Genomic DNA, 26,923 nt, shown 5'->3' with positions numbered 1-26,923 from the left:
CAACAGAACCGTGTCATCCAACCTGTTACACGGATCAATAAAGTCACGATTATTAAGATTTATTCCTACTTTTTGCTTTAATTTATCTTTTTTAGATAAAATTTAATTTAGCAACGACTTTAATACCATAAAGATAAAATATAGAAGCGAAACTATTTTAAAAGGGAGTAATGTACAAAAATACATAGTTTGAAAGGCACTCGCTTCATGTAACCGTGAAACACTTTGGTTCTGCTCTTCAGCTTTTATCTTCATCCCGTGCTTAATCGTTATTCTGGTAGTTGTAGTTTTTGGTTTGACGCTACCACAGCAATGATTCATCGACGTTTTGTCCTCGTGGACTATATTTCCCAGCTTGCCATGCGGCAGGGCCACCTCCCGCCTCACCTCCCTCCCGCTCCGCTGGGCCGCGAGGAAGTCGCAAGATGGCTGATGTCGCTTGAAAGTAATGTTCCCCTCTGCAACATGAAGCCGTGAGTGTGGAAGAAAGCGAGGGAGGCACCATCGGGCTTTTATTTTTATTTTATTTTCGTTGTTTTTATTTTATTTGGTCAAACATCCATTTCATTCCGCGTCGTGTCCGCCCTGGACTTGTCTTTGGGAGTTGACGCGTCAAATCACGCCGGGGACCCTGCCAGTAGCTAACAGCTAGCAACTGTTAGCGAATAGAAGAACAGTTAGCCAGTCAGCCAGGCACTCTGCCTTATATTTTTGTTTTATTCGGTATTCTGCCACCGGTTAATCAGCAAACAACTGCTACCCACGTGCTACAGGTTCATGAACATAGAGCAGGATAAATGTGACGTAGAAGTCTGCTGTCATCTAATTTACAGCGATTTTTAAGGTTTTAACATTATGTTCGCAAACTGCTCGTCCAGCCTGAAGGTTGCTAACTAATGCGCAGTACTGCATCTGTTCATGTGCACTACCCAACAGGATAGTTATTTCATGTACATTTCTTACCAGCATCTACCACCACGCTGCATGTCCGTTACTCGCTGTCAACTAAATTTCGTAAGATGTTTGGTGTCAAAGCAAAATTATGGGTGTAGGAAGTGTGTTGAACTTTTTCTGGCTGTAGGTAGCACCACTGGCCTCGCTGGCATCACACCAAAAATCCACAGGGATGGACAGTAAAGTGAGTAGCCACCATCAACACTGAGACATTATCATTGGGAGAACTCGGGTTTTATCACCATTGCCGGGCGCGCATGTACTTTAGTGCACAGTGACACATTCACCAGTCGCTTGTCTTACAGTGTAAACAACTACAGTTTATCACTACATAGGAGACCAGATAGCTCGCCTGGTCTCACCCCACAACACGTTACAAACACGGCGTACAGAACGTACTCAGAAGCCGCTCCCGGCCAAACACACAGGCTCAGCAACACCGTCATGGGAGTGCAAGGTTTTCAAGAATATCTGGAGAAGCGCTGTCCCGGGGCCGCGGTCCCCGTGGACCTCCTAAAGCTTGCTCGTACCGCGGCCCGCCAGCCCCCACACCATCATCACCCACACCACCACCCACATCACCCCGGGCCCATGCCTCCCCCGCCCCCGCCTGCCAGGATCCTAATCGACGCTGACTCCAGCCTCCAGCGGCTGTATGGTGGCTACCAGACGGACTGGGTGTGCGGAGGAGAGTGGAACGCCATGCTGGGCTACCTGGCTGCTCTGTCACAGGCCTGTCTGTACCAGGGTGGCCTGGAGCTCGTCGTGGTTTTCAACGGCACTCTGGGGAAGGAGCGCTGGCCCGAGTGGGCGCGGCGAGCTCAGGGCCAGCGACAGACGGCGCAGCTGATAGTCAACCACGTCGGCAGCAAGGCCACCCCGCCTCCCCGGGCATGGTTCCTGCCCCCGGCTTGCCTCAGCCACTGCGTCCGCCTCGCCATGTTCCGCTTCCGTGTGCGGGTGAGAAAACTTATCCTGGCAATTTAAACTTTTATATAAAAAAAAGTCTTTGTTCAGCTTGTCCTCGTGTCTCTACTGCTACTAGCAGCTTACATCAGCCTTTAACCCTTTCCTGTTTGTGTCCAAGTACAGTTACTACTGAAACGAGTCCAGCACCTAACAGTAAATGTTAAATGTAAATACAGTTTACTTGTTTGTTTTCCTGCTGGAGGTGTGATTTCATTGCAACTATAGATTATGCAACATGAACTCGCTGAACTTTTGCATACATTGTCAGCAGCTTCTGTTTGGGAAGACCTATTAGACTTATTTTTGGAGTTCACCTGGTTAAACTATTAATATTTATGTATAAATTAGCCAGTATTACTATTCTGCTGTTGAAGATACATTTAGGTACACCTTTAATGAGGTGACAATATAAAATGAAAGAGACGCTTGTGCAGAATAAGATTGTGAAGCGTCGTATTCTGTGAAACCACTTTAAAATGATGAAAAATCCTTTTTTGTAGAAAGCTGCTGTCCCGTTTTCCATTTCATCTGTTTTCATGTTTTTGTTTTGCAGTTCAACAACAGCACAAGCCAGTTAATCAAGAAAGGACACTTTATATAAGAAAATCACATTATGCAAACTGTATTGTGTGCTGCAGCCTTATTATAACTCACCTATGTCCATGGCGAGTCATCAAGTCATCTAGTCTCTCATAATCATCTTTGCCGTTTCTGCTTTTATTTAAGGTGGACATTTAACTTTTAACTTGACTATAGTTTTAAATAAACCACTCAGTGTAATGGTTATGCTTTTACAGTGAAAACAGATGTTATTGACTTTTTGATGATGATATGCAACATAACACCAAACATGCACTTTGTGCATCGCAGGTTTTTCTGATAGTGCAAGAAGAACGTGATGCCACGTATCAGAAATCTGCATTATCTGTAATCTGGAGTGAATTTCTGCAGCTGTGATTCCTTCATTAAAAGTTAAATGTTTAAAAAAGGGATTAAAAGCATTGAAGGTGGCCAGTGTACCTGAAGCAGTAAAATAATGAACATTAACACAAAGGTCAAGCAATATTTTCAATGTTTTTATATGTTGGAATGTAATTCTTCATCTCCATTTAAATCACTGTTCAAATTGTCAAGATTTTTACTTTTGGGTCAAATTTAGGACAGCGAGACCAGACGCGTTAGCCCTCTGGTTTGTTGATTCTGTGTGCAGGTAGTACAGACGTTGGAGGACCACCACCAGGAAGTGCTGTCTCTCTACAGGGACTTTGGATTCTCTGGTCTAATTGCTCAGGACTCCGAGTTCGCCCTCTGCAATGTGCCCGCCTACTTTTCTTCGCACGCGCTCAAACTGAGCTGGAACGGCAAGAACCTGACCACACATCAGTATTTGCTGTCTGAGGCTGCCAGGCAGCTCGGGCTCAAAACACAGCACCTGCCACTTTTCGCTGCTCTGCTGGGTGAGGAGTCACACACGCACACACACACACACACACCAGCTTACACCTGTGGTTCCCCAACTCTTCGGCCTCCGATCCCTAAAATCACGAAGTGTATCCGTTTATGTAAACTAAATATATTTGGCTTTTATGTCCAAGTGAAAAAATTCCATTAGAAATAATTTTCCTGTTTTGTTTGATTTCTGAAACTCTTCTCTAACATTTGACTCCCTTTGGGCCCTGACCCAGAATGTGGTCCTGACTTGGGGAACCACTGTCTCAGACCGCAGACAGACACGTGTCCCTTATTGCTGTAACCTCTACGCTCTTGCTGCTCTTCATGGTCACTGGCATGGCAGCCATTTGAAGGAGTTTGTTCCTTTCAGGAAATCATATTCTGCCTGATGAGGACCTGGCTGCCTTCCACTGGAGTCTGCTGGGACCAGAACACCCTCTTGCTTCTCTCAAGGTATTTAAGGCTTCTTCATGGAGATCCTGATGCGTCCTGCAGCTTACGCTGCTTCTGAAACAGACTTGGCGTTTGACAACATTTGCTGAAGTTCTGAAAATAAATGACCGTCTGGGAACTTTATGTTCAGGGCCCTCGTTTATAAAGTTTGTATAGAATACTCATTAACACTCAAGCTCAGCAAAAAGAATCTCCTCACACAGTCATTCTGGACCTGTGAAACGGGCTTACACACAGGAATTCCTGCTTTATGAATCACGCTCTTCCTAGAAACGTGCTCTGGTTAAATCCCGCCTCCTGAGCACCAACCTTCTGCCATAAACCGTCAATGCAAACCACCTTATGAATACTCTGCATATAAGCTAGCCGGTTGATCAGTTGTATAATGGGCTCGACACACGGGAGGCGACATCGCCTCTCCTCCATTCATTTTCAATGAGACATGCGCGACAAAGCGATAATCGCGGGTCTCCTACTAAGCGAAATGCGAAAAACGTGCGTGTGAAATTTTGCGCTCGTGCACGTATCGTGCACAGGCGACCCAGCACGCGATCCCAGAAAGTTGAAATCTTTTCATCGCTGTCGCTCGGGCGATGACCAATCAACGGAGGTTTCAATCACTGACCAATGAGCGGATATGATGCTCCGTACACCTCTGAGCAAACATGAAGAAGAAGTTGATTATTTTTATGTTTTATATAGTAAAATGAGATGTAAGATTTCACATAACTCTAGCAGCACCTTGTGAAACATCATATCTACCACTTTTTTAACTCTGAACCGCTTAAATAACCTTAATTACCTCCAACCTGACACAGCCAAACAAAACAACGGAAGTTTCGATTTCGCCATGGAACAGAACGCGTAGACGGCTTTGCCGCTGCCGCGGGTCGCCTCCCATGTGTCAGGTAATAAAAGTGACAGCGACAAATTTCGCTGATCGCGGTCGTTTGTCGCCTCCTGTGTGTCGAGCCCATTACATGGGTAACCATGGCAACCGAGAGGTGTTGCAAATGTAATTTTACTGCGACTGAAGCAAACAAGAAGATGGCAACGATTGTTGATGCCATCCAAAATGGCTGCATTGTGGTTCTCTGGGATCGCTGAGATAGTCCACATCTAAGGAGCATTTAATTTAACCCAAAGGGGTTTTTGACAGTTCATCAGATCAAACAAATATCGGCCCGTCTGTTGGCTAGTTCCCGATGGTACAAGTCGGTTGTAGGAAACCCGAGAGCGCAGCAGGTGCGCTGGTGCACAGGCTCTCTTTGGTGCAGTGTTTAACTGCTGGTTCATTCCACTAAGCTTTCAGCTGCAGTAGCTTTAATTAACATTGTTCAGAGGGTCTACATACAAACATCTCTCTAGTTTACAGGCTGAACTGTACATCTGTCAGGTAATATTTTGTCAAGTGGTTTCCCAAACGGTAATCTACTTTTATTTGTTTTCATTTCCTTTACTCTAAATTTAAAACATCACACATATTTGGTAGTATGTTAAATATCTTGTCATGATGTCGTTATTGTGCGAGTAATACCCTTTATGGATGAGAGGGACCTGTTCATTCTGCTTGTTCAGGTGCGAGCCCATCAGCTGGTGCTGCCGCCCTGTGAGGTGGTGATCAAAGCTGTCTCGGAGTACGTCTCCTCCATCAAAGACCTGGGGAACCTCGACGCCATCGCCAGAGACGTCTTCAAACAATCACAGGTTGGCTGCTGAACCTCTTCATTAAAACTTACGACCAAGTTCAGTTAAACTTCCTGCATGGAAGGAATTCTCCAAGCAGAGCTGATGTCTGATTGGTTTTGCTGATGCTCACAGACTGTGATAGAAGGTCCGAGCCAGCGTTTGTGCTCCTTCACATTCCAGCGCCAGAGCGTAGCTGTGAGTTTCTGTGTAAAATCTCATGATTGAGTGTGGGCAGCAGTAGCTCAGGAGGGAGGGTGTGTTGACCAGTAATCGGAGGGTTGTAGGATTGCTCCCGGTTCCCACCAGAGAATACCGCTCGCCTACTGCACACGTTCTGCTGCTGTTCCTCCCCAGTATCAGCTGATGGAGGGCTCTAGTTTCGTTGCGCCGTTCATGTCAGCGGACAGGGTAGGGTCGGGGAGGGGGCGGGGCATGACGCTTGGCCTTGCGGGTGGCCAAACAAAGCCTGGCCAGGCTTATAAAGCGCTGGGGGCAACCCTGCCATTAATTATTTCTGAGTTTTTCATGCAGGCACATGAAAATAGTCTCCTACACCTACCTCCCGCATTAGCTTCTGATAGAAAATAGTTGTAGGACTTGAAAATCCTGACAGATCTTCATCATACTGTCGCTTCACAGTCATGGGCTCGCCCATCTAGACTCGTGACGGGGACGGCTGTTGTTCGTTTAGCGTCCAGGAAATAGTAAAGAACATCTGGACTAGTAGAAGCTAGGGTTGTCACGGTATGAAAATTTAACCTCACGGTTATTGTGACCAAAATTATCACGGTTTTCGGTATTATCGCGGTATTTTTTTAAACGGTGTTGCATATGTTCAGAAAGCATTGATAGTCCTGTTCTACACAAACTGAAATAGTTCTGAAAAGGTTTAACAGTGTTTATTAAACCTAAAATAACACAAAGCCTTAGCAAAAGTGCAACTTTTCACAAGTAAAGGAACAAATAGCTTATTTTTCTGGAACATGTTACAGTAGTCAGTGCAGGTTTAAATTATACAAATCCAAACATTCAAAACATAAACAATATGTAAACAAATCAAAGAAACACCACTTGTTTTCTCATATACTTGTTTTCTTCATTATCAAAATGAAAATCTAAAACTCCAGTCCACACTTGACTTGAGCACTGTACAAGTCAACCTTAAAAAATATGTATTGAAAATAAATAGCCACTTTAAACAAATTACTAAAATAACTACTACACTATGTAATCAAATCCAAATGTTCAAGTATAAATGGCATTGAATAAGTAAACAAATCCATGACAAGGAACTAATTGTATATTTCTCTTCATCATCAACAAATAAGATGCTTCATCCAGCAACAGGGTGTCCGTGACACGGTTTAAATGCTGGCAGAGGACGCTGCGGCTGCAGTATATAGACTCGTTGCATTCTCCCTCAGCCAAAAGTCCTCACGTCATGCATTTCAGCTAAAATGCTAATGTTATCTTACCTTGCACTGGCTGTAGAGACGTGGGTGATCGTCACGCAGATGTGCCATGAGATTTGAAGTGTTGCTGCCTTCTGCAGACACTTGTTTCCTGCACGTTCTGCAAACGGGATAGCCGTCTTCTATTAACTGTCCCTCAGCATTTTTCAGAAATCCCAAATATGCCCATACTTCCGATTTAGTCTTCTTTGAGGGCTGATGGATGTCCTGGGCGCTGCCGTCGCCTCCTTCGGCCATTATTTCAGCTTCAAAGTTTTGGTGCCGTTGCAAATTAAAAAGTGCGTGTGCGCGCCGCGGGAACTTCAGCTGAAGCGACGGTGGCTGGTAAGGGTCATCGCGCCGAAACCGCGGCCACGGTAAACCCACAGAGATAATATAGTTTTTTAAAAACTGGACGGTTATTTTTATTGTCAACTTTTTTACCGGGGTTTACCGCTATACCGGTTACCGTGACAACCCTAGTAGAAGCTAACTGTTAGCATTAACAACTTCACCATACAGCAGACCTTCAAGCTTGTTATTTGTGGAGATGAAACATCCATGTTGGAAGTCAGTGGTAGAGTCGTGTTGCGGTTATCAAATCTGAGGCAAGATGTCCAAATATCAGTAATTAAGACTCCAAATCCGCCTGAAGCTCAGCTATGACGTAGCTCACTTCTATCTCTGCCGATGAGGAGCATCTTCTTCATCCTAGGATCAAAAAACTGATATTTTTGCTTTTCAGTTGGATAATACAAAGTATTTGCAGACACGAACTTTACACTGGTGGGGGTGTTTTCACCTGAACGCATAGAGCCTGCATCTGTTTGTGTGCACTTTCAGGTAGAGAATAATCGTGAACCTGCCGTGCAAAGACAGGAATGGTCACGGTTGTGTAAATAAGATTTAAACATTGAGCTTTTTAGTTGATTTAATAAAAGGACCAGATATATAGACATCTGTCGTGATCTAGAAAATGAAAAGAAAAAAAAAAGAATTTGATCGTTATGCGGTTGGCAGATGGAAACACTGGCTGAGAAGGCCATAGTTTAATCTAACGTAATTCATTAACAGAACTCACCCAACAGAGAAACTTAACAGGATCAGAAATAATAATTAATGTAATTATTAGCAGCACAACATAAAGTCAATGCAGAATTATTCATAGTGGTGGTACTACTCCATTATGGTAGTGTAGTTGTTTGTCAAAGCACTCTGGGACACGTCTGATAAAAGATGCAAGTGATTGAACCGTTACAACTGTAACGTATACAAGGCACTGTTAGCTACCGTGTGCTAGCATGTGCTTATAATGTCTACGTATCCCCACAGCCAGCCATTAACATAAATGTGGTTTAAACAAAGCAGTCAAGTAAACACATCTTTAGCCTAACTGACTTTCATTGTGGACTGTCAGCATGGATCAGGCTGGTAGTATGCGTCGCATCTCAGTTAGGCCCTGCAGAAACAAACCTTTAACATCCTGTACTCAGTCCTTCTAACAGAATGTTTATGTATTTAGCAGACGCTTTTGTCCAAAGCGACTTACGAGTGATAATCGGCACGTTGCCCTTGAGACTAACAACAACAATAACAACAACAACTTGACATCAATCATGGAGAGGAGGGAACAAGGAGTGGACGGTAGAGAGGTGGGACAGGTGCAGGGAGGGTGCTAGTTTAGAAGATGCTCTCTGAAGAGCAGGGTCTTCAGGAGTTTCTTGAAAATTGAAAAGGAAGCTCCTGTTCTGGTAGTGCTTGGAAGGTGATTCCACATTTGTGGAACGATGCATGAGAAGAGTCTGGATTGTCCTGAGTGTGGTGTAGGCACTGCTAGCCGACCATCCTGTGATGACTGGAGTGGCCGGGCCGAGACGTAAGCCTTTGCAAGAGGATTCAGGTAGATGGGAGCCGTACCGTCTCGTACTTTGTATGCTAGTGTTAGCAATGTTAGAATGTGCCCTGCATCTTTAGCTTTAGCAGCTTATCTAAACATTCAGATCCTTCAGGATCACCCACATCTACGTAGTAGTTGCAGCACATCTGTAAGTACCTCCCTGATGGAGGTGGGTAAACCCTTTCTTAGGATCTGTTTGCAACAGAAAAACAAAACGACAAACTCAAAGTTTGAGAAGAAGGCCAGGCTGGAAGCCGACTTCATCCTGAGATTTTCCCAGAAACTCCTCACCGGGCACCTCCACTGTAATGATCTCAGCACCATGCTCTGCTTGCTTTGCAGTCACGTATGGAGGATAAGGTGGAGCGATTCAAGAAAGCTGTGGAGTACTTCTCCGCTGCCTCCAAACCACGCTCACCTAACATGGGGCCGTCCTCTTTCATCTGTGAGTAATGAACTCGCAGATCTATTACGTAATCCTTATTTTTACGCATGCTAGTTATGGTTTTACAAAACCAGCTGAGCAGAAACATGGTTTCTTGTTTTTATTTACTTATGTTATTTTGTGCTCAGTACCTGGGATTGGGCCCACTCCTTTTGTGGGACCACCTGGCCACATGGGACCGATTCCAATCGGAAAGAATCAGGTAGATCTTTACCTTTACCTTGTGGTTTTCAGCTCCAGTGAGACCAGATGTAGCCGTGAGCAATGGACGGAATGCTTTTTGAAATCCGTTTGTGTGCTAATGCAACGAAGCGTTTTTAAAGTCTCCCTTGTCCTCCCTGTCCAATTCCAGTTTCCTCTCCCCCAGGGTCCAGGGTTAAAGCCACCTTTTCAAAATGCTCCATTTGGACCTGGCCCCACCCCGCTGTTCCACACCCCACAGCAACCACCACAGGACTGCAACGACTCTCTGGTGGCCAAGATGGGCTTCTCTGATTGGTCAGCTCCGTACGACTCGACACAAGGGGGGAGTCGATTACCCAATCATCACCCCAGCACTCAGTCTGGTCCCTCTCCATCTCCCTCTTCATCATCAGATGGAGATGAACCAAATGACAGCAACGCAAAGTAAAGTAGCAGTTACACATTTCCTCTGTTTATCAAGTTGTAGGGCCTGATTTTAAGATTTTAGAGTTTTTAAAATAAATGCCTTCTGTTAGATCAAGTTGTCAATGAAAAAAGCTTTTTAACGAATCATAAATTGAGTTTTGTTGCTGTTTAAATAAAACTAGCTTGTTCTGACACACGTGAGCCCAGGGAGGTGGGGCCCAGGCCTGGGGCTGAAGGGCAGTGACCTGGCCACCACTGCTGACTCGCCTACAGCTTTAAAGAACACGTTTTACCTTGAATTTCAACACGTTTGAAGCAGATTTGGTTTATTTAGTGGCTCATCTGGACTCCCTTCTGCTACAGTAACACTAACACCCCGACTATTCCCTCACAGCCATTTGACAGACAAATCCTCTCGGTGGGAGGATCCTAATGGAAGAGGGGGTCCAACCTCTGGAGATGGTTCCCAAGGCAACGGGAGCGGGTCAAACATTCCGTCACTGTTATCAATGGCGACACGGAGTCACATGGACATAACCACACCCCCACTGCCTCAGGTGAGATTGAGGAGATGGGGTGTCCCCCCCCCCCCCCCAAGTTTAGAGAAATACGTGTGACATTCGAGTGGTGTCACCTGACCAGGGGAGGTTTAGTCCAGTTGGCTTCTGTGAACTCCAGACATAAACCAACACTTTGTTGCTGGAAATGGCTGAGGTGGATTGAGATGATCAGTCTGTGTTACATCATGTTCACTGTGGCCATTTGGTTTAAACTATACATTTGTTTACAGGTTAATTAAACCTAAGTAAGTCTGCTTGTTTTCCTCCAGGTCAGTGCCGAGGTTCTTCGTGTAGCTGAACACAGACATAGGAGAGGACTGATGTACCCCCAGATTTACCACATTTTGACCAAGGTAAAGACTTTTTATTAGTTGTGGTTATTAGGGCTGTAGCGAAGCCTCGACGAAGTCGACGGCTCGATTCTAAAAATTTGTCGACGTCAGATCCGGAAGTCGACGCACCGCGCCCACTTGTTGCATCCCCAGGAGTTTGTAAATAGAGGAGGAATCTGCCCGTTTTTCCTCTAGTTCGCCCTCTTCTCCGCCTTCACTAACATCTCCGCCAAATACCGAAGACCCGGAACAATGTCCGTCCACTACTAGATTCCTTTCCTGTTTTGCCCGCCTTTGTCTCCCGGCAACGGACAACAACTTCCGGGGTCAGATGCGCTGCTTCGTGTCTATCGCAGATGTAGAAAATCACCGGGAGTGTTTCTCCCTTCATTAAGGAGCTTCTTTCAGACATGAGGAGAGCTGTTTTGGTGGTAGCAGTCTCTCCTCCGTGCTGGTCTGTTTGCTGCTGGGTGTTTTTGGTTTATTTAAACTTGGTAACTTGAACTTAACGTTGGTAAAGCTACTGTTAGCATCTTCGCTAACAGCTTCTTGCGTTGGGATAAGCTGTTACGTTTTGGTTTAGAGTTCATCTTTTTTGTGGTGTAGATCTCCCTTTTATTACATTTAGAGTGTTGTGGGTTTTCGGTTTAGTGTAAAATATCACCTGAGTTTGGTTTAACCCGTAACACCACTCGCCTCACGCACATAAGTGACCAAAACAAAGCAGCATGGAGACACTCCATCTTCTACCACCTCTCAGGCAGCAGCCTGCACTCCCAAGTTCTACACGTCATCAGAACATAACCAACCGCAACACAATAAAAGCAGTGTTATACAAAATGGAAGGCCTGTAGTGTTTATTCTCTTACAGTAAGAATTTATCAATTTTTTTGAGGAATTTATTTGAGATTTTCTGGTTTTTGTTAATTGTGCAATAGATAAATAATCATTAGATTAGTTTTCTAAATAGTCATTAGAATAGTCGACTATTCGATAAAATAATCGTCAGAATAATCGTTTTAAAAATAATCGTTTACCCCCAGCCCTAGTGGTTATACATTTGTGTTTCACCATGCTGGTCCAAAACCTGGATCAGTACAAGAGCCTTTTCTGTAAATGTGACACCCGAGTCATCAGCAGTAATACTTAAGGCTGCTTTAGCGAATCTACAGAAAAAGCAAGGTTTGAATGCAAACAAGGTCACAGAACACTCACCCCTCCTCTCGGGTATGCTGCTTGAACCTGAAACCAGAGGAAACAAGATGGTGCTAAACACCAGTCACCATTTAGTTGCAAAATACGCGTGGAGGACTCAGGGAAGTGCAGCGGTTTGGCAGTGCCAACAACCGGATGGTCGAATCGTTGCTTTCAGTCCAAAACGAGTTTCTGGTGGACGTTTGTAGACAAATGAAAGAAGCACTTCATAATTTTTTTGTTTTTTCTTTTAACTCTACAAAATCAAAAGGGGTTAGAATGAAAGCAGCTGGACTTCTTTTGTTCTTTAAAGACGTTTTCCTTCTCATTCGTGGAGCTTTGTCAATTTTGGCTGGAATATGAGAGGGTTAAGCTTATAAGCTGTAGCTGTCACCACCTATGAATACTAGGGATGTCGACGCCTCCGTACCCAAGTAAACAGGACAGAAAATAGACCTTTTTGGACATATGCTGCCATCATTTTTTCTTGCTAGTTACAGTGCGAACTGCCGAAATCACACGTGATCTGCGGTGTCTGATCTCACGGATTAAACGCGACATTATGTTGTGCGCTGCTAACACTTCCAGCAGAAATCTGGAGATAGATGGTCTCCAAAACCAAAACAACCTTAGACCATCTGTTTTCATGCTGATCGTTTCCTCAGTGACAAAGTTTGGGTTTTTGTGTGTGTCAGTGACCGACATCAGTCTCTTCTGTTACTCATCCTTTGTCCGCCCTGCCCCACAGGGGGAGATGAAGATGCCAGTGTGTATAGAGGACGAGTGTAACTCAGAGCTGCCACCCGCCTCTCTGCTGTTCCGTGCTGCTAGGCAGTACGCGTACGGCGTCCTCTTCAGTCTGGCTGAAACACAACGCCGCCTGGAGAGGCTCGCTCTCCGCAAGAGGACTCCTCTGGAAGGTGGGTTCATTGTGATCAGACGCCCGACCAACCACACGTGGCTCATCTGAGCTGGTGGTTAGTACGATTGTGTTTGACAAACGTGGCATTCACACAGCCATAACATGTTAAGCTGGCTTCAAACTGCTGAAGGGTTTTCTGGAAACGCAGTTATTTTCTGATTTGGGAGGTTTTAATATTGGTACAAAGCAAACATCTGGACACATGTCTGGTTTTTGATGTCTTGAATGTTTATGGATGAAAATTACGGATGTTCTGATCACGGTTTTTTTTGCTCACGATGCGATTCCGAGTCATTTGATTTTAAGAATCTGCCGATATCGAGTCCCGATCCGATACTTTAGAAATGCATTAAGAAAAAAGGAGAACCCACTAGAGTTGTCCTTTAACCCTCCCACTGTCCTCATGGGTGACCCCGTCAGGAAAGTTGACCATTGAGCAGGGTTGATGGTTTATCCCTTGAGGTCCACGTGGCAGGGGTGAGGTGGTGCTCACTCCTCACCCCTGCCACGTGGACACAAGGGATAAACCATCAACCCTGCTCAATGGTCAACTTTCCTGACGGGGTCACCCATGAGGACAGTGGGAGGGTTAAGTTATTTTTAATTATTAATATGTTTCTTTCTATAAGAAATGTCGATATTAAAAATAAATGTAAAAGTAGCCTTGTTGCTCATACCTCAGATCTTTTAGTCAGTGTGCGGCTGTCTTCAGCGACAGGGATGGCACGCCACATGACGGTCAGCTCAGCAGCAGCGTAACTTTTTTCTACAAAACACCCGTAGAGCTGCCGTGTCTGTAAAGCTAGGAAGAGAAATGAGATCATACTGCGATTCATGGAGAGCAGAACCTCGAAGACGCTCATCCGGTGTGGTAAATACGCTGCTATCTTGGCATTTTTGCTGTCCGTGACTATTTTTTGGTTTCTTAGATGTATCTTTTGGTGTTGACTTGCTGCAGCGGACTGAGCAGGGTCAGTTTATTTTAAGGTGGCACGTCAGCTCTACATTTTCTAGCTTGTTAAATTCCCAGTTTGTACACATTACACGTGTTCATTACACTCCCTTTGCTGTTCATTTAAAAATGCATCCAAATTACAGACATTTTCTCTCTTGAGGTGACAACTATGCTTTGTGTTAATTTTATGGTGTGTGAATTCCTGGTCTACCTTAAATTGTGGAGCTTACAGCATTGTTTGTGAAACAAAGAATACTGATGTAGAGGAGGAACTTGTTGGATTTAAAACTAAACCACTGTTTTCTGTTAGAAAAGATCTTTCCCAGAACGAATTAAAATAGTAATGTTTGTTGTTTTAAATGATTAATTACGATTTCCTGAAAAATCACACCATCTGACCCGATTTCCAATCAGGTGATCAGATCGGAGCATCCCTAATGAAAATAATAAACATTAAGATGATAGAAAACAGTAGCAGGTTAATGTCTCGTTATAAACTCACCTTTAACTAAAACAACTCAACACAAAATCACAAGTCCTATAAAAATCCTGGAATTAAGTAAGAAGCTTTTCATTATGGAAAAACTTTAATATTTTGTCCAATTTCTGTTAAAACGCTCAGTTTGTTATGTTTAGAGTCATCTGTTCATGGATAAAATGGGTAAAATATGTGCACGCACACACACACACACACACACACACACACACACACACACACACACACACACACACACACACACACACACACACACACACACACACATGTCCAGCAGATTTCCTTGCTGCAGTTTGTTTGGAACATGATTTTTTCTTGATTGTCTTGGTAAATATTTCATGTGTGAGGACCGGTGAGCCGACTGCCTAAATAACCTTCAGCTCTTGGTTCTTTTCTCTAAATCACCTTTACCATCGCTGACCTTTCAGATTCACCATAACAGTAGTTCTGAATGATCCTGGAGCCTATTAATCATGGACATCGATTAACTGATTCTTCTTACTGGAGGCCAATGACACCCTAAACCCCTTCCTCATTCAGCAGCATCAGGCCTTCAGACCCAGACACACGCTAGGGACCGACACTAACTTTTTTAAATGCTCAGCAGATAATCTTTGTTCTTGTGCTCCAGTTCCTCCAGTGATTGTCAAAGAGTGGAGCTGTGGTAAAGCCAAGTCGGCCCTGACTCCAGAGCTGGTGCCGGCCCTGTGTTTCCGAGAGTGGACCTGTCCCAACCTGCGACGCCTGTGGTTGGGTCGTGCCAGTGAGGACCGCTCCAGGAGAACCAGAGCCTTCCTGGCCTGCCTCCGTTCTGACTGCCCAGCTCTCCTAAACCCAGCACAAGTCCCACAGCATCTCCTGCTCATGTGCTGTGTGCTCAGGTAGCATCACTCCCACGTTCCCCTGGTGCCCTATGAGCATCTGTGTGTGTGTGTTAAGTGAGACTCTGTTCTCCGTCACTCTCAGGTATATGATGCAGTGGCCTGGTGCACGGATCCTCCAGAGACACGAGCTCGATGCCTTCCTAGCCCAAGCTGTTTCCAGCCAGCTCTATGAGCCCGACCAGCTGCAGGAGCTCAAGGTAAGGCTTTGCTCGTTCCTGTGGGACCGACGCTGATGTTAGGTCATGGGGCTACAACTTCAGCCCGGTCTGTCATGGTATCAAGACTTTTGATGCTTTAAAATAGAAAACTTGTCAGGTCATCATGTTCATGAATGAAGCAGGAACGCGTGCAGGAGTTATCTTAACATTTCAGAATGACACAACTGAGAACTCATCACAATCATTTAACAGGGTATCCGCGTGTCCTTAAAAAGTCTTAAATTGGCTTTTCCAAATTTAAGGCCTTAAAAATCCTTAAAAATGACAAATAATCCTTAAATACAGTTTCCAAAGGTCTTAAATTACCAAAGGCCCACTAAACAAGATTCTTTTATTTCTATAAAATTTTCATGAATTTCTAGTTAGTGTTCAGCATTTTTTTGTGTACGATGTTGGCGTAAGCGGAACCGTACACATTCAGTTGGTTGTGAAAGGGGGCTATTTTTAGATGAGCACATTAGCTGGTTAAGCTAGTGAGAGCTTGCGCCATGGGGAAGTGCAAGTTTAATGGTAACTGGATGATTAATCCCACGTTCGTAACGTGGTTAGCACCGGTTCCTGGCAAAAGCTGGAAATTATAGCTTAAATTAAATTTTAAAAATAGCTTAAATTTGGTCAAAGTGGCCTTAAAAAAGGTCTTAAAAAGTCTTAAATTTGGCTCCCTTAAACCTGCAGATACCCTGTTTAAATAACATCATTTATCTGTTTAGTGCTCCGGGGGTGTCCAGTCTACTGCCACCAGGGATTCAGGGGGTTTCAGGCTAAGGACGATAGAACCAGATCCCTCCAGCGGGACTCTTTTAACATTGAGGTCTTACAAAAATGAGATCAGTTATGTTTTTAAATGAAAAGGTTAGGTAGAGTACAATGTATTTGTCTCTAATCAGGCTTTTGTTTGCTGATAATAGAATAAGATTATTTCAAGATCAGGGAAGCAGAAAACGTCCGACTCTAAAGATGCTTTTTACAAAAACAAGTATTGTTCTGTACATTAAAATATCCTTTAGTCAGCAGCTTAATATCATAATAAGAACATTGGTGAGTTGTTTTATTGGCACTGAAAACATTTTTGTGGCCATTGAGGACTTTCAGCCCGCTTGCTGGAACTCTGCTGATCTAACGGATGAAAATATTCTCTCTAATTAGTTTCTATGCTGTTTTTTTTTTGCTTAATGTTCTGTTATCTGGGTTTGCTGATCCATGAACAGATTAATGCGTCTTTCTCAGGGTGCTTGCAGTTATTTAAAGAGTCACAAGAGGTTTGAATAATCTCTGAAGCCATATTAAATACCTCCAGACTTTCCATATGAAGTCTTAAAATTACATTAAGATACTATTGGTGGTTCAAAAATCTCACGGTTCGGATCATATCACGATTTTCAGTCACGTTCATCAGCAAAAAGGAAAAAATACTTTTGCTCTCTCCCTTTATTTTGTAGAACACTTTTTGCAACATTTTTTGCTCAATTTGCAACTTGTTATAAAAGCAGGAGTTACAGAGAGGTCTGGTTGCTGATTAAATATTAGAACGACTTGCCCTATAAAGACACGCTCTCAATCCGTGTCCAGCTTTCACTCGTCTCCTCACCTTTCTGATGCGTGGTTTATCCTCCTTGAACCGTCACCTTATCGTGGTGGAGGAGTTTGAGTGCCCTAATGATCCTAGGAGCTATGTTGCCTGGGGCACTTAGTGCCCCTGGTAGGGTCTCCCATGACAAATTGGTCTTAGGTGAAGGGTGAGACAAAGAACGGTTCGAAGGATCTTTCATGGCGGTGAAAATGAAGAGTCGGAGTACCCGGCCCGGAGGGTTACCGGGGTCCCACCCTGGAGCCAGGCCTGGGGTTGGGGCCCGTGAGCGAGCGCCTGGTGGCCGGGCTTTCGCCCATGGGGCCCGGCCGGGCCCAGCCCGAACCGGATACATGGGCTCGTCCAACTGTGGACCCACCACCCGCAGGAGGAACATGAAGGGTCCGGTGCAATGTGAATCGGGTGGCAGACCAAGGCGGGAGCCTTGGCGGTCCAATCCCCGGACAAGGAAACTAGTTTTTGGGACATGGAACGTCACCTCGCTGGCGGGGAAGGAGCCGGAGCTTGTGGCAGAGGTTGAGCGGTACCGGCTAGATATAGTCGGACTCACCTCGACACATTGCATTGGCTCTGGAACCCGAGACCTGGAGAGGGGTTGGACACTCTACTTTGCTGGAGTTGCTCCGGGTGAGAGGCGGAGGGCTGGGGTTGGCTTTTTGTTAGCCCCGAGACTCTCTGCCTGTGTGTTGGGGTTTACCCCGGGGGACAAGAGGGTAGCTTCCTTGCGCCTTCGGGTCGGGGAACGGGTCCTGACTGTTGTTTGTGCGTATGGGCCAAATATCAGTTCAAAGTACCCACCCTTTTTGGAGTCCCTGGGACGAGTGCTAGATAGTGCTCCATCAGGGGACTCCATTGTCCTGCTGGGGGACTTCAATGCTCACGTGGGCAATGACAGCTTGACCTGGAGGGGTGTGATTGGGAGGAACGGCCCACCTGATCAGAACTCGAGCGGTGTTTTGTTATTGGACTTCTGTGCAAGCCGCAGTTTGGCCATAACGAACACCATGTTCGAACATAAGGATGCCCACCGGTACACTTGGTACCAGGGCAGCCTAGGTCACAGGTCGATGATAGATTTTGTAGTCGTATCATCTGACCTGCGACCGTATGTTTTGGACACCCGAGTGAAGAGAGGGGCGGAGCTGTCAACTGATCACCACCTGGTGGTGAGTTGGATCAGATGGCAAGGGAACATGCCGCGTAGACCTGGCAGACCCAAACGCATAGTGAGGGTCTGCTGGGAACGCCTGGCAGAAGAACCTGTCAAGACGGTCTTCAACTCCCACCTCCGGCAGAGCTTTGACCACGTCCCGAGAGCAGTGGGGGACATTGAGTCCGAGTGGGCCTTGTTCCACTCTGCGATTGTCGAGGCGGCTGTTGCTAGCTGTGGTCGTAAGGTGGCCGGTGCCAGTCATGGTGGCAACCCCCGTACCCGCTGGTGGACACCAGAGGTTCGGGGAGCCGTCAGGCTGAAGAAGGAGGCCTACAGGGCGTGGCTGGTCTGTGGGTCTCCGGAGGCAGCAGACAGGTACCGGATAGCCAAGCGGGGTGCAGCAGTGGCAGTTGCCGAGGCAAAATCTCGGGCGTGGGAGGAGTTTGGTGAGGCCATGGAGAAAGACTATCGATCGGCTCCAAAGAGGTTCTGGCAAACTGTCCGGCGCCTCAGGAGAGGAAGGCAGCAACTCGCTCACACTGTTTACAGTGGGGATGGGGAGCTGCTGACGTCAACTGAGGCTATAGTCGGACGGTGGAAGGAATACTTTGAGGAGCTCCTCAATCCCACCAATGCGCATTCCGAGGAGGAACCAGAGCTGGGAGGCCTGGGGATGGACTGTCCGATCTCGGGGGCAGAAGTTGCTGAGGTAGTCAAACAACTACACAGCGGCGGAGCCCCGGGGGCGGATGAGGTTCGTCCTGGGTATCTCAAGGCTATGGATGTTGTAGGGCTGTCATGGTTGACACGTCTCTACAACATTGCGTGGTCATCGGGGGCAGTTCCTAGGGAGTGGCAGACCGGGGTGGTGGTCCCCATCTTTAAGAAGGGTGACCTGAGGGTGTGTTCCAACTATAGGGGGATCACACTCCTCAGCCTCCCTGGAAAGGTCTACTCCAAGGTACTGGAGAGGAGGGTCCGATCGATAGTTGAATCTCAAATAGAGGAGGAGCAATGTGGTTTTCGTCCTGGCCGTGGAACTGTGGACCAGCTCTATACCCTTGCAAGGGTGATGGAGGGGGCATGGGAGTTTGCCCAACCAATCCACATGTGCTTTGTGGATTTGGAGAAGGCTTATGACCGTGTCCCCAGGGGCACCCTGTGGGGGACGCTCCAGGAGTATGGGGTGGGTGGCTTTCTGTTAAGGGCCATTCAGTCCCTTTACCAGAGGAGCGTGAGTTTGGTCCGCATAGCCGGTAGTAAGTCGGACCTGTTCCCAGTGAGGGTTGGACTCCGCCAGGGCTGCCCTTTGTCACCGGTTCTGTTCATCACATTTATGGACAGAATTTCTAGACGCAGCCGTGGTGTGGAGTGTGTCGAGTTTGGTGGCAGGAGAATCTCGTCTCTGCTTTTTGCGGATGATGTGGTCCTCCTAGCTTCATCCAGCTCTGACCTTCAGCTCTTGCTGGGTAGGTTCGCGGCCGAATGTGAAGCGGCTGGGATGAGGATCAGCACCTCCAAATCTGAGACCATGGTTCTCGACCGGAAAAGGGTGGCTTGCCACCTCCGGGTCGGGGGAGAGGTCCTACCTCAAGTGGAGGAGTTTAAGTATCTCGGGGTCTTGTTCACGAGTGAGGGTAGGAGGGATCGGGAGATCGACAGGCGGATTGGTTCGGCGTCTGCAGTGATGCGGACGCTGAGCCGATCTGTCGTGGGGAAGAGGGAGCTGAGCCAGAAAGCCAGGCTCTCGATTTACCGGTCGATCTACGTCCCAATCCTCACCTATGGTCATGAGCTTTGGGTAATGACCGAAAGAACAAGATCGCGGATACAAGCGGCCGAAATGAGTTTCCTCCGTAGGGTGGCCGGGCTCAGCCTTAGAGATAGGGTGAGGAGCTCGGACATTCGGGAGGGACTCGGAGTAGAACCGCTGCTCCTCCGGATCGAAAGGAGCCAGTTGAGGTGGTTTGGGCATCTGGTCAGGATGCCTCCTGGACGCCTCCCTGGGGAGGTGTTTCGGGCATGTCCTGCCGGCAGAAGGCCCCCGGGTCGACCCAGGACACGTTGGAGAAGTTACATCTCCAATCTGGTCCGGGAACGCCTTGGGGTCCTGCCGGAGGAGCTGGTGGACAAGGCCGGGGAGAGGACGGCCTGGAGCTCCCTAGTTGGGATGCTGCCCCCGCGACCCGGACCCGGATAAGCGGAGGAAGACGAGAGACTTTTTGCAACATTTTTTGCTCAATTTGCAACTTGTTATAAAAGCAGGAGTTACAGAGAGGTCTGGTTGCTGATTAAATATTAGAACGACTTGCCCTATAAAGACACGCTCTCAATCCGTGTCCAGCTTTCACTCGTCTCCTCACCTTTCTGATGCGTGGTTTATTTATTTTTTGTCCTCTAACAGATTTGTCCCCAACAACAGACAGGTCCCGTCATGTTTATGTTGTTGCCCAAGGCAAGTTTCACGCACCACCCCCTCCCTTCTTCCACAGCGATCAGAGTGGAGGCGCGTGTACATTTTCAGTGTTTGTATCATCGTTGTGTCATACATGTGACCTAATCGATGCAAGTGGTTTTTCAAGCTCTTCCGCCATGACCACCGCTGTGTTCCTCCTTTGGACTTAACAGCTAGCGCCTCCCTCCTCCACGTGACCGATCTGCGAACCGCATGCGTGCCGAATCGTAGAGAGAGATGCATTTGGATCACGGATCAATGATGATCCGTTGCATCAGTATGTGTGTTTGTGTTATAGCCTCTCATTTACATTTTTAAGTTACCTGATTCATTTAGGAAAAAGGGGGATTTGCTTCTAAATTTGAGTCATTTTTGTCTTAATTCAGTTTATTTATAAAGCGCTAAATCACGACAAGAGTCGTCTCAAAGCACTTTGCATAGTAAAACATTCGAATACAGGTCAGTTCATTAAGCCAATCAGTAAAAAGTTTCCTATTTTAAGGAACCGAGCAGATTAAATCGAGTCACTGACTAGTGTCAGTCTTTACAGCAATCCTCATATTAAGCAAGCATGCAGCGAGAGTGGAGAGGAAAACTCCCTTTTAACAGGAAGAAACCTCCAGAGGATCCTGGCTCAGAATAAGCAGCCATCCTCCACGACTCACTGGGGATGGAGAAGACAGAGCAGACACACACACACACACACACACACACACACACACACACACACACACACACACACACACACACACGTTACACTTACATTGTGATTTCTTAGTAAGTATTCTATTTAGTAAGAGATACATTTTATTGTCTTTATCTTAGTGAGTCTATAATTTATTCAGCAGGTGAACTAGCAGTAGCACATTCCATGTCAAAGAAGGTGAAATGTTATCAGCTCAGCAGAACACCATAGTAGCTTCTTCTGAAGATAAAAACACGGAGTAAAAATAGAGTTAGAATCTTAATCTATTCTAAATTTAACAGGCAGCCAATGTAGTGAAGCAGGAGAGAGCATCACTCCTGGGAAAGATGCTTCTAATCTTATTAATATTCTAAAGGTGGAAGAAGGAAGTCCTACAAACTTCTTCAACGTGGGATTTGAATGGCATGTCCTGGTCAAAGATAACACCAAGGTTCCTTACCTTGTTCTCAGAGAATAATTTAATGCCGTTCAGATCAGGTGGTCGACTCAGCAATTCCCTTTTCTGAAGTTCCGATCTCATTGAACTTTGCAGAAACTCTGCTTTTGGTTTTGAACAGGTTCCACTGTGAGTGGATTTACCAAATCTCTGCAACGTCTTTACTCATCCATGCTGCCGGTTTCTGTGTGTCGTTGTCAGGTGGAGAAGGTGGACGCCCGCGGCGTGCAGCTAGCTGCTCTCTTCATGGCTGGCGTTGACACGGCATTGTTCATCAATGATGTCTGTGGCCAGCCGTTGCCATGGGAACACTGCTGCCCCTGGGGCTTCTTTGATGGCAAGCTGTTCCAGAGCAAACTGGCACGGGCCGCTCGAGACCGCGCTGCCCTGTTGGACATGTGTGAGGGACAGGTATGAAGCAAGTGTCCCCTCCCATCCTGATGTTGTCAGTGGAAACGGAGATAAAGGAATTAACTGTCAACGCATTTGATTTATTTACGGTCCTTAATAATGTTTCATTTTCTCAGGAGGAGTTGGTGTCAAAGGTTGAGAAGATGCGTCAGGCCATTCTGGAGGGCATTAATCTCTCCCGCCCTCCCCCTCCTCCCCCTCCTCTTCCACCTCCAGCCTTCCTCCCCCCTGCCATGGTGCCCCCCTTCTATCCAATGCCCCTCTACCCACCCCGCCCGATGGGTGGCATGCCCACACACCATCACCCACACCATCCACATCACCCCGCCCAGCACAGACCCAGAGCCTTCCCAGGTATACACTAGCTTCCATTTTACTAAACATGTCTGCAGGTTCATGGAAACATTTAGATTCTTCAGACTGTTTGATGCTGACAGATGTTTAACATCTGTCAGTAATACCAAGTTAGGTAAAAATACTCTAGAGAGGTGTGTAAAGTCTTTTCCTCTTCAGGCATTCAGTCCATCCCTCCTCAAGGAGGAAAATTGGAGATCGCTGGGATGGTAGTCGGCCAGTGGGCTGGAAACAAACCGGTCCGTGGCAGAGGTGGCTTCAACATGCAGGTGGTGTCGGTGGGATCAGGAAAAGGGTGAGTTTCAACATTTATACCATCACAGTCATTGGTATTCTTAGAGGAGTTTGAATGAACACCTCCAGTATTGCCAGTGCGTTGGTTGATGAGCAGGAGTGTCACCTCGCTACTCGGTGCTGCTTAAAAAACATTTAAAATGATTATTTCTCATTATTGATGGTCACTCTTGAGTTTTTATGCAGGCTGAACATGAAAACAGTCTCAACACCTATCTCCTGCATAGGGATGGGTACCTAGGAATCGATACCGGTACTTAACGGTACCAATTTTCGATACTTTTGAGTGTTTATTATTTTTATTCTCTTTTATAATTAAATATATATTTTTCTCAATATATAACAATATTTGATAAATACGATAAATAACATACAACTGTTTGTATTTTAACATCGTCCTTGTAGTTTTATAAGCTGATAATTAAACTGAAGCAAACATCTTTACTGTGAACTAAATTTACTGTGTATCTTCATTCCTTTTGCCGTCCTTTTTCATTTGATTTTTCCCACTGGGAAGTTAGAATTTCCGAGGAGAAAGCGAACGCACCATTAGCTGATAACAACGGTGGCAACGGAAGCTAACATATCAAGCTAACGTTATCTTAAACAGTTTATTTAGCTGCTGGAGCAGATTAAAACGATGATGCCTCACACTTAGATCGTTGTCGCTGGTTTCATCTTCACCCAATCACCCGTCGCATTTAGTAAAGAGAAGCCAAACTTTAGAGCGCGTTCATGTTCTTCTAGTCGGAAATTCGGAGTTCCGAGGAGAAAGCGAACGCACCATTAGCGTAACGGGAGCTAATATATCAAGCTAATGTTATCTTTAACATTTTATTTACCTACCGGAGCAGATTAAGATGAGGATGTCTCACTTAGATCGTTGTCGCTGGTTTCATCATCACCCAGTTACCCATCACATTTAGTGAAGTGGCCCCAAGCTTTAGCGTGCGTTCTTTCTACCATGCTGCTCTGTTTACAACTGGCTCGCAGCGACCGACGACATAACGCTCTTGCGCATACGCAGCTGTCTAGGCAAGTTCTCGTTATGAAGGGCGGGTACTGAAACGAGGCTCCGTTTCAAATGACGTGAATCGGTGCTCGGTCGGTACTATGGAATTCGGTCGGTACCTTAAAAAGTACCGAATTCTGTACCCATCGCTACTCCTGCATCAGCTCACAACCTACAAGGCATTCATTCCTACTAGAGACCGCTGCAGATGCATTGATTAAGCGACCTTTAATGTAATGGGGAAGACCGTTTAATTCATTCAGATGTGACCTTTGAAGGATATGTCCCTCAGTCTCCGCAGCAGTGGAGCAGAGTTGGCTAGAGAAGTTTAAACCTGGTCTTGGCTAACACGCTCAGAGGAAGGGGGACTCTGGTGTTCTTGTTTGACCTTGTTGCTGCTGAACTGTTGACCTTTAAACTAGTTGCCAGAGAACCATGCCACCTGGTAGGGATGTACATAGTTACAGTCTGTGATGTCCTGAAAGAGCTACATTTGAATGGAGACACAACAGCTGAGCGGACTGGGACATCGTCTCTCCCTGAAGTCCCGGTTCTGGAAACGAGGCTAATGAGAATAAAAATGTGGGACTAATGTTTTCAGCACTGTTCCTTGGGTCTGTACGGTGGTCGTTTGGAGCATTTACATGTCTTTAGACCCCTGATCAATATTAGGCTGCAGCAGCTCTTGAGTCTAGTAATGATACTGAAGTGAGAGTGAGTTGGTGAAGAACTCTAATGTATTTTGTGTTTTAGGAGGGGAAAAGAGATTCCAGCAAAAATAAAGGGAGGGAAAAAGGCACCTGTCAACAGAACACAGGTACAGCGCCGAAACAGTGAATACTAGCTGTTTATTTGGTTCGTATGTTATTCTAACGCGTGTTGGCGTTACTGTCCTCCCTCAGACATCACCTCCCCCACCCAGCAGTCCCACAAAGCCCTCAGAGGAGGCCGGCTCCATGCCAGAGGTCTCAAGTCAGCAGCTGAATGGCAGCTCAGCAGCCTCCGCCATCGGTCAGCCCCTGGAGCTGGCCCCCCTGGCCCAGCCAATCCCGTGTGCCTTAGCCAGCAGAGACAACCAATCAGAAGGGGTGGAAGTGGAGGCCCCCTGTTGCCTTGACGACTGCCCGTCAGACGGAGCGCTACAGAAGGAGGAGTGATGGCATCCTACCCAGGATGCACTGCTCTCAGAGAGTAATCTGTGTTCGACTGCCTTTCCCTGTTTTTGTAGCCCTGTCTGCTAGCTGCACTCTAAATCGAATGGAGCAGGAAGTGAAACTGGGCCGCTCCTCGATTCTCTTCCCGCTCCATTTGATCGACTGAAGCGGTTAGCTGTTGCTCCCCTTTATTTTACTCATGTGGTTTTACATCGTTTTATGAAGAAAGGTCTTCTCCATGAATCTGTAAGCGCCCCACTACTTCTCAAAGAAAAAATATCCTAAATGTCACTTTCTTGCACTCAGAGCGAAATAAGCTTGAAGTCCCCCCCCCCCCCGCCCATCATGGCCCGCCACCTATATGAGCCCCCAGTCCCTGCTGTAGGGGCTTCTGTACAGCTCAAGTTTTTAAGTTTTTTTTTAATGGTCCCATTGTCTGAATGTGCACACTGATGTTTGGAAAGCAGTGACTGATTGGAGGTGGTTTCCATGGTTACGGTCGCCATGCCTGGTCGCTGTGGTCAGTAGCTGTAGAATGATGCGGCTCGATGCCATAGCCATCCTGTGAGAAGTTTAAGACAAATTGAGAGTTTAACTCTTGATACGTAGGAGTGTTTTCAACACAGTGGTGTACCATTCTTCTGTGCCCCCCAAGCCCAACACACACACAGTGTTAGCGTGTGTGCTAGCGGAAACCCCCCCACTTTATGGATTGATTGGATTTTTATCACTGGAGCACTTCTGCACCATCGTGGTTATAGTGTGCTATCTTACTTTGACCTATGTAGCATAGCCTAGTGCTTAGATGTGCTAAGAAGCCCCGTAAATTGATGCACCTTAAGCCCTGAAGTATGCAAGATCGTCCTTTCCCCCTTGTCCTTTTGTCCTAAAGCTTTGATTGTATTACCCAGCAGAAGCACTTATTGTTGTATTTAAATAATGAATTTGAAAAAGCCCCTATATGGTTGAATCGACATTCTGCCAGGGACGCCCCCTGCTCCTGAGTAAATCTTTATAACACGTAGAATTACGTTTAAAAGGTAGAGATCTATTTGAGAGACGTCAGAATGTGAACAGAGTGGTTTCTGACAAAGAAGCACTTTGTTGAAAAAGAGAAACAAATCAACCACACTGGATAGTCCTCTACCAGGTAAAAAAAGGAAGAAAAGAAATAAACTGAGGCACCTTTTTAACTCGAGGCCAAAAAAACATGAGAATGACGCTGCCCAGTAGTAGAGGGAGGTGGATTTTGAGAGTTTCAAGCAACTGCTGCCGGGCGACACGCCTCGTGCATTCAGTCATGAACTTTACAGAGAAGCTGAAAGGGGTCCTGGTTAGATCAGAGACTCCTTGGAATCATTTCAGAGTTTAAGAAAAGTTCTTTCCAAAGTATATGTCAGAAAAACTGCCGGTAATGGGTGTGGCAGCGGAGCCCCACAGGTCCCACCATCTTCCGGTGGTGATCAAACAACTGATCTCACAATACCCAGAACTCTGGGTGTCTCTTTAGATCAGCAGGAAGCCTTTCACCTGCCCTGAACTACTTCCTTCAGACACGAGAGGCTCCACAGGAAGTGCTGCTCAATACCCGAGACGTCTAATATATTGAAATGTTTTAGAGCACTTGTGTTTGTAGACGATGAATTGTGCCCTTTCCACAGTAGGTCTTATCAGACGAGAGAAATTTACTTACCAATAACTGGTTCAGCTGCGAGTCTAAAAGCGGTAAAGCGACAGATGATGCCTGAGAGATGCTGTCCATGATCTTGATCTCTCTAAACTTACTAAGAAAGACTGCAGTCAGCTGCTTACATGAAAAAAGGCAAGTCAGCTCGAAGCACCTTATTTTCTTACTACGTTGATGACTTGTGCTCATTCAT

The 26,923-nt window shown here is 46.1% G+C and overlaps 1 protein-coding gene across 2 annotated transcripts; it reads left to right on the top strand.

The window, feature by feature from the left end:
• Positions 1–1,176: 1,176 nt before the first annotated feature.
• Positions 1,177–25,234, top strand: fam120c (family with sequence similarity 120 member C). Of its 2 annotated transcripts, none has more exons than XM_070544780.1 (17): positions 1,177–1,914; positions 3,134–3,380; positions 3,746–3,828; positions 5,407–5,535; positions 9,208–9,310; positions 9,439–9,512; positions 9,678–9,937; positions 10,314–10,476; positions 10,749–10,832; positions 12,754–12,925; positions 15,010–15,259; positions 15,345–15,459; positions 22,020–22,229; positions 22,346–22,583; positions 22,743–22,878; positions 24,643–24,706; positions 24,792–25,234. In XM_070544780.1, exons 1-17 carry the CDS (start codon positions 1,399–1,401, stop codon positions 25,044–25,046), a joined length of 3,099 nt encoding a protein of 1,032 aa, XP_070400881.1. In that variant the 5' UTR covers positions 1,177–1,398; the 3' UTR covers positions 25,047–25,234. The 2 variants fall into 2 exon arrangements, with proteins under 2 accessions (XP_070400881.1, XP_015822511.1); XM_015967025.3 differs by having other exon boundaries at positions 9,663–9,937.
• The last annotated feature ends 1,689 nt before the right edge of the window (positions 25,235–26,923 follow it).

This window comes from Nothobranchius furzeri, chromosome 15 (assembly GCF_043380555.1).
Source record: "Nothobranchius furzeri strain GRZ-AD chromosome 15, NfurGRZ-RIMD1, whole genome shotgun sequence".
NCBI classification, from domain to species: domain Eukaryota; kingdom Metazoa; phylum Chordata; class Actinopteri; order Cyprinodontiformes; family Nothobranchiidae; genus Nothobranchius; species Nothobranchius furzeri.
Note: the sequence above shows the minus strand (reverse complement) of the source record. Positions and strands in the feature narration are given on the sequence as shown.